General features: G+C 39.4%; 1 protein-coding gene across 1 annotated transcript in view; it reads left to right on the top strand.

Annotated features, from left to right (window-relative positions):
• The window catches only part of LOC106807771 (HCLS1-binding protein 3-like), an 11,016-nt gene extending 5,212 nt beyond the window's left edge, over positions 1-5,804 (top strand). The window contains exons 5-9 of the mRNA XM_014810219.1: positions 823-964; positions 1,390-1,715; positions 2,281-2,413; positions 2,806-3,089; positions 3,510-5,804. Of these exons, the coding sequence (XP_014665705.1) occupies positions 823-964; positions 1,390-1,715; positions 2,281-2,413; positions 2,806-3,089; positions 3,510-3,700 (1,076 nt within the window). The 3' untranslated portion in view covers positions 3,701-5,804. The remainder of the gene's footprint in view (positions 1-822; positions 965-1,389; positions 1,716-2,280; positions 2,414-2,805; positions 3,090-3,509) is intronic.
• The last annotated feature ends 2,462 nt before the right edge of the window (positions 5,805-8,266 follow it).

Genomic DNA, 8,266 nt, shown 5'->3' on the forward strand with positions numbered 1-8,266 from the left:
CACTACCAGGCACTCAGTGGAAAAGTTCCGCAAAGCAATGTTTTGGCTGCAGGCTACAGACCGAGGGTGGTTCTTATTTATTAATTTAAGAGCGGAAGGATTGTAAAATCTTATAAACGACATATAATTTCAGTTATAATATGGATAAATTTGTCCTAAAATTAATATCGTTCCAGGGTGCGAAATTAACGCGAGTCCGGAGTCCAATACTCCCTGATTTACTGTCGGACTCCCTGATTTGACATATGCAAGAGTCCGTGTGACTCCCTGAAAATTCTGCTATACTAACTAGTTTGTTCCAGAGCACGGCCTCGCGGAATGTTTCAGTAAATGCCCAAAGAAAATTTGGCAGATGGGCAACCTCATGAATCTTCATATATATGCGTTATTGTTTTCTTTAGTTTTGAACTTCAGACTGCGGACTCCCTCATTTTGCTGCGGACTCCCCCTTTTCGAGGGGCAGGGAGTCCGTTGGACTCCCTTGTTCACAAGTTAATTTCTACCCCTGTCGTTCGGTTAAATAGCATTTAGGTATAAATATAATTGCACTTTTGTGATTAGCCCTTTGTAACGTGCAAAATAAATTGGCAAATGCGCAACTTTTTCCGGGTGGCAGCATGGTCGCGGGTGTCATGTCAGCGCCCAAAAATGAAGATTTCGAAAATTCAATGTTGTTTTATGACAAACGTGAATGTGTAATTATAGATATTTATAGGTATGTGTTATTATTTATAAATTTACTAGTACTATCATAATATACTCTTAAATTCTAGAGTAAAGTATCCCTTTAAATGACACTATGATGCTCCATTGTTTATCTAGGGGTGAGTGCAAGAATAGTTGTGCAATCAAACAGTACATCAGCTGAGAATGCAAAGATAGAGGAAGCTGAGAACATCATTGAAACTTCTGCGAGAACAAATCGGGATTATGCAGGCACATCCACGCCTACACAACAAATCAAGTAATCAATGATATCAGACTGTACAAAACTTGCAAAAAGTCAGCATGCAACGTTTCCAACAGTTTCATAACATGTGTTCTAGTTGTTATGTAAATTGTAGGAGAGGTATAGCTGGTATAATTATTTACCAGGTGTATTGCAAGTTGTAGCAATTCCAAAGTTGTAAAGGCTAAAAAGATATCTAATCAAGAAAACCAATACAATCATGTCATCATACGTACATTTCATTTTTTTAACTGGATACAAATAATTAAAAGAAATTCTGTTTATTTATAAAAACCTAATTATATTTATTCCAAGGCTACATGTACATTTGGTTCATGTAATCATATCATTTACGTCTCTATATAATATTTGCATGCATTTGGCATTTCCCTGCATGATGGCCTTGTTTTAAACATTGATTTCATCAACTATACTTGCAGGCAGGGATCACAGCATCAGAAAATTGATACATCCCTTCTCTTTGGAGACGTAGATAATGATGATGACTTGTTCTTTGACAAACCTGATACAAGTGATGTTCTACAAGACAACGTGGACATTTTTAAGACTGGGTCAGGCTCAAGGATTAGTCAGCTGGTTTCCGATACGGACTGGCAAACTGATGCTGCTACAATGGAAGAGGGAGAGGATGAGATGGAATATGACCCTCTAGGTGGAATGGTGGTCGGGAGAAAACAGAAACCAACAGCACAGGGTGCTGCAAGCATAGCACACAAAAGCCACACACGTTCACAGTCACAACAAGGTATTCATTACAGCATGAAGACAAAACACTCGACATTAATGACAATTATTAATATTACTTGTCACATGTCATACCTTAAGTGTGTATTTTTTTACATCCTATTTGTTTTATCAGTATTTAATATTACAATGAACCTGTGTGCAGAATTTATACTATAGTTCATGCAGGACCTAAGTCTAGTTTATGTCATACCTATTTATAGAATCTTTCATACATAGATTCATTTTGAGCAAATACATCGAAGATTCTATCAAGTATCAAAAAAATCGAATATTCGAAAAGTCAGGGTTCTCCGGTGGTCCGGATTTTTGGACTTCTATTGTATTATATATATATATATATATAGAGCAAGAGAGATTCTAGGCATAGATTCAGCATGCACCAATGCATAGAACATTCTATGTATACATTTGAAATAAATTTATTTATTTTGAACGTATACATAGAATGTTTTATATATATGAGATATCTATGTATTTGTTTCAGGTGAATCTATGTACAGATTATTCTAGACATAAATTAATTTCCTAACCCATGTTCAGTGGTGCATGCTCTGATGTTCCAGTGAAAGCAATAGTTGGTGAACAGAGTGACATGGATGATCTAAATGATGATATCTTCATCCCACCCGAAGCAAGTGTAGACAAACTAGATGTTGATCTTTTTGCTAAAGATGAAGGCAGTGAAGATCTTTTCACGTAAGCGCACTATATTGTGTAAACGATAATGCTTTTATGAGTGGTTAAATTATACAACTATAGGTGCATATTTAGCGTGGTCATACTTTGAGATGTGGATAGTTGAATAATAACGTTTTAATCGATTTTACTTCTTGTTATCTATAATTATGAAGTGGGAAATGTATATAGAGCCATACCTCTGTTAGCAGTCACCTCTGTTGAATGGACACCTGTCTATAAACATCACTTTTGGCGTTTCTCTAGATTAACCGTAATAAACAGTAGTGAATGCACATCTTGTATATATTCTTGAATCTGTTCGCATACGGGTGTCAAAGTTCGCAGTGTAATTAGAAGTCGTTGATTAACTGAATGATTCTAATTTAGTAAGAATCGATGTAATGTTTCAGCATTGACGATGACCTTGACGTGCTATTGCATTTGGAAGACACACAGTATCATCCACTGGATGACCGCTTGGAACCTGACAAGCCCCCTGCAGCCAAGTCCAAGCCTGCAGCTCCAAGGAAACCAGCTCTGCCTGCCAAGCCTGCTGGAGCAAAACCTGCTACAATGCCGAAACCGGCCTTGCCTCAGAAGCCCATTGCTCGGCCAAAACCCACACCAAGTCTGAAGCCAGTTGTAGTGCCAAAACCTGCTCCTAGAGCGATCTCAACCGCAAAGCTTCAGTCAGGTACATGCGTCTACACCTATGCGACCATACACGTTTATTCCTATTATCATTGTATTATTTTTACGTACTTGAGTTTTAAATTACGTATTATATAATTTAAATTAAATGATTTCTTTCTGGTTGAAGGCAGGAACTTTGGGAATGAAGAACCAGGTTAGAATGTGGGACATGGGTGTGTTTGTGACGATTATTGATGTATCAATGTGTTGCCCTACTAGCAATCATATAGAATCATCAAACCAGTTTCACGTTATCAGTATATCAGTTATTGTGTTATTTCTTATTTCTTGATATTATAACTGCATTGTTCAATGGAGCCAAACTAGCTTCACCTTATATATATATATATATAATTTCCATGGATAGAGTTTGGGTTATGAAGATTTGAAAAAGTGCCACAAGTTTTTCATGAATTTTCAGGCGATTCCCAGAACACGGCGACAAAAGAGTGTGCCCCGGTGCCTAAGCCACGAACCAACAGATCTTTGTCACAATCTACATCATCAGAGGCAGCTTCTGTGGAGCAGTCAGGTGATATTCTAACTGAAGACATACTCAAATACATTGAGGAAAATGAAGACAGGGGAAGTGCGACTTTAGATCTCTTCTAGGTTATCGTCATATCTGTTTATATGTACTGACTGGACACGCATGCAAGCATGCATGCACACACACGCACGAAGGCACGTAAGCACTCACACACGCACGCAGGGATGCCAAAGAGCATTTTTATACGAGGCTATCTGCCATAATAAACAGCTGTAAAGTGAATCCTCCTATTTTATCACTTAGTGAAATTGGCACTAAATGCTTCATATATATATATATATATAATCAGGAGTGAATAAAAACAAATTTGTTTTTATTCGCTCCTGGCATAGTGTTAAACATATGTATGTTGAATGTACGTTTGCGGTATATAGTCCATGAGCCAGTAGGTTTGGTCGGTACCATCCGGGGGGAATAATTCTCATTGTGATTTTTGGCACAAAACAATTAAACTCATTTGGTCTGCTATGTATCAGCACTGGACTATCAGTGCTTGTATGAATTGCAAACACTATGATGAGATCAGGGGATGAGATGATAGTTTCAGTGATATGGGTGACGGGCTAAGCCGTGGCGCCGTTGTGGTATCAGCCCGATTATTTTGGGATGGGGTTACTAAACAGCTAATAGCACACAAATGGCTACCATCACTGCAATGCAAGTGTGGAACATCACATTTGTTTTTCTATTCTGTAATTTTAAGTCCTACAACAGAAGATTGTGTTTTTCACATTTGACTCATTCATCAGATATTTACTATCTTACTACTAGATATGTGTTTGATTGAATTTGGTGAGCAGTTATGTTGCAATGCCCTTTACAGAGGTACCGTTTGAGAATTGTCCGTAACCCTGACAGTATCCCTGGCATATATAAACAGGGTGATAACACACAAAAATCTACCACCTATGCAATGCTATCACATATTTTCTAACTCTAGGGTTGTATACCTTGCCAAAAATCACAATGAGAATTATTTCCCTCGGATGGTACCGATGGCCAAAATTATCGGGTCTGGCTCATAGCCTAATAGCCTATCATTCATAATATTGTGAATTTCTGTCATTCTGTGTTTTATTGTAAATGAACTTATTATTAGATCTGATATTATTATGAAATGTACAATAATTACTATATGGATGAATGCATGGAAAGAATGCAATATTTTCACAACTGGGCTCTTATTACATGCAATAATTAAATAAATACATAAATAAATAAATATATATATATCTATATTTATTTATATATTATTTGTTGATTTAAATTACCTAGATGCATTTTTCAATCACTCAGCAATTGCCATAACAAATATTTTATTTGAATTTGAATTCATGAACTAATATCAGTTTGAAGTGTGGGAAAATCACTTTTGATCTGTTTTAGTAATAACAAAATCCCTGTATAGTGTATAGTAAGATGCCTTAAACTTCTGAATCAATAAATTTCTTTAATATATTTCTGAATAATATTTCTTTACTTTCATATTCATTTATTTTCTTCATTATTTTCTTTCATATTTCTTTTTATAGTAAATATACTGGTTAGAATCAACTCAAAACTTTAAATTGTTCAATTAGAACAGGTGCCAAATAAAGTTTTAAAATTTACCTGCACCCCTACTTTAAAACTAAGTATTAAAGCTAATAAAAACTAAATATACAGCTCAATAAGTTAGTGATTGCTGTTAAAGCAAGTTTCCCATTGGTACATACTTATGATAAATTTATATTTTCTGCTAAATGTGTGCGTTTGTATGCACTCGATATCCCATCCATGTTCAATATCGCATTGATATACGTTTAAATGTCATTTTACTGCCTATACGTGTTTATGCTATATCTCACTCTTTTATTGAAACGTCATGTAGAATTGACAATGATAGTAAACTCTATAAACTTGCATACGTTCTTTCTATTTCATTACATCATATTAATGGTGGTATTTTTCTTTTTAATAGCGCTTACGTATTTTACAGTACTACATTTATTACTAAATATTTGATGTGATGACATTCCGTTTCTAGCGGAATTCGAACTTGCGGTTGCTATAAGTTAAGTATTTTACACGTGCTTTGTAATTAAGGACTGTTTGAATAGTGTGATATGTGAAAATTGTAGTGTGAGATGTGATAATAAAATCTGTTGATAGTAATTGTTACTACTATTTCTTGTCGTAGAGTATCTATATATATATACTAGCTTTGGTACCTGCCATTGCTCGGGAAAAAAAATTAGGAACAACTTGTAGAGAAAATTCTGACATGTATATTTATTTAATTCTAAGGATAGAGACGCAACAAAGAAACCAAATATAAAGTGGTAAACAATATTCCGGCAAAAACAGTTTTAAAGATTCTATGTTGTCAAAGCGTATAGATATACAATATTAGTGGCCTTTCCTTTTGGGGCAAGAATGAACAGATTTTGTTGTGACCCTACCCTTGAGCACCCAACGTAGAGATGTTCATGGAAGAAGCATGACGTTGTTAGATTAAGACCAACGATATAAAGGGAATGAGGGCCTTATTGGTAGTCGTTGCCCGTAGACATGAGACATCCAAGAAATTCCGAGAAAGTTTCATTGTGCATTAAGAAATGTTTACGAAGGTTCTCAAAATTTCCGTTGTGTAATAATGAAAGGTGACCTCTAGCGAAATGACTTGCATGATCTCGGAGGTCAGATTTGACCTCATCCGCTCAACCATCTGTAGGGTTAAGGAACATTTTTTTACTTCAAAATAAAGTCCGCGTCTCGCTTCGTTTGGCCAAAAATGGAATCGGGCTTCACACGACCTCGGAGGTCGGATTTGACCTCATCCGGCCACCCATTTGAGGGTCACGGAACACTCGTACTTTATTACGAACTCTGTATGTGGCTTCGTGACACCATAAATGACTGTTTCCCCAATTACTTCCTGTGACCTCCAGTGACTTCTGAGGTTAATAGTATCTATCTCACGACACTCCGCGGGTTGAATTATCCATGTGGATTAATTTTCAGCCCCCAGGGACCGACCGTTTGGTCGCCTATAACCTGACAGACGAACAGACAATCAATCACCGGAAATATTAGTATATATATATATATATATAATACCCCCGTCACACCGGGGTGGCGTCCTTACTGCGCTGCTACGGCGACGGAAAATGGGCCCAGAGCGCGCCAAGGTCGCCATAAGCGTGGTATAAGCGTGGTGCATGGAAACGCCAGACATCGTGGTGTGGTCGCCATGGTCGCCAATGATCGCCGAGTCACGGCGTTTGTTTTGAGCATGTTCAAAACAAACGCCAAGGTTCGGCGATCTGACCTGGAACGCGGTGAGAACGCGGTGGGGTCGCGAAGGTCGTGAGAAAAGCGTCGTAACATCCCCATAAACGTAGTACACGCGCAGTACACGCGTGGCAAAGACGCTGCGAAAATGGTAACATTTTCAACGGCGAATTCATGGATCTGTCTCATCCGATCTGCCGATCTGTTTCATGCCGATCTGTCTCGGCCACGGCCACGGCCTAGGCCTAAGCTACCAGGGTTTCTTCTGGCACTCGTGTTTTACTCACTTCAGCAAACCGCACAAACTATACATGTTAAAATCTTCCGAAAATCTGACTCAGCTTATCATAGCCCGTGAGAACGTGGTAAGAAACTGCCGTGAGGTCGCCGTGCATCTGCGTATACACGTAAGAAGACGCGTGGTAAGAACCCCATGAGCGTGTGAGACGCCGCGGGAAAACGTCGCGGCCGGTGATCAGCCGTTGCCCCAAGCTCAATAGATCCAATAGAAACGCCCGGCCATAAAGGCGCGGAGAGGTCCCGTGCGCCGGCGCCGTGAGAACGGCAGGTATGATCGCACAGGTCGGCGTGTAAGAGCGCGGTTTTTTTTTTTTCAAGTTGCTACATTTGTTGGGACCCTTTTTTTTCCTCCGAGGCGTTTTGTTCGCTCGTGCTTGCCGCGTACCTCGTACATTTCTGGTCGCCGTACGGTCCGCGGATGGTCGCCCGTCCGGTGTGACAGGGGGTATAATCCGTCTAGCGCTCATGTTTGAATATAGTGCCGATGTCAAATCGATGAGATATACGGCGTATGGGAACTCAATTAATGTTCGTGCCTCTAACAGTATTAGCGCCTTCGTAATGAATATTAGGATGACAAAAATACCCCCGCGCGGCGTGCTCATAGTTTTTGCTCTCATGCACTCTGAAATTCTGTGCTGGCACCCAGAGCAAACCAATATCACGTGCATGATATCTCCTATACGTTATGAAGATCTTGGGTGTGTCGTGTGTGTGTGTGTGTGTGTGTGTTGTGTGTGTGTGTGTGGTGTGTGTTGTGTGTGTGTCGTGTGTGTGTGTGGTGTGTGTGTGTGTGTTGTACACGACTATATGTACAGTGTGTATATCACGCTACTGTTTGTGTGTGTGTGTGTGTGCCGCCGCGTTGTGTGTGCGTGTTTGTGTGTGTGTGTGTGTGTGTGTTGTGTGTTGGTGATGTGTCGTGTGTGTGGTGTCGGCGTGCGTGTCGTACGTACTCTTGCTGGTGTTTGCGCGTGTGTATGCGCGCGCGCGTGTATGTGTGTGTGCGCGCGCCGCGCCTCGCGTGCGTTGCGTGCTTCTGTTGCGTGCAACGA

The sequence above is a fragment of the Priapulus caudatus genome, unplaced genomic scaffold, assembly GCF_000485595.1.
Source record: "Priapulus caudatus unplaced genomic scaffold, Priapulus_caudatus-5.0.1 Scaffold233, whole genome shotgun sequence".
Classification (NCBI taxonomy): domain Eukaryota; kingdom Metazoa; phylum Priapulida; class Priapulimorpha; order Priapulimorphida; family Priapulidae; genus Priapulus; species Priapulus caudatus.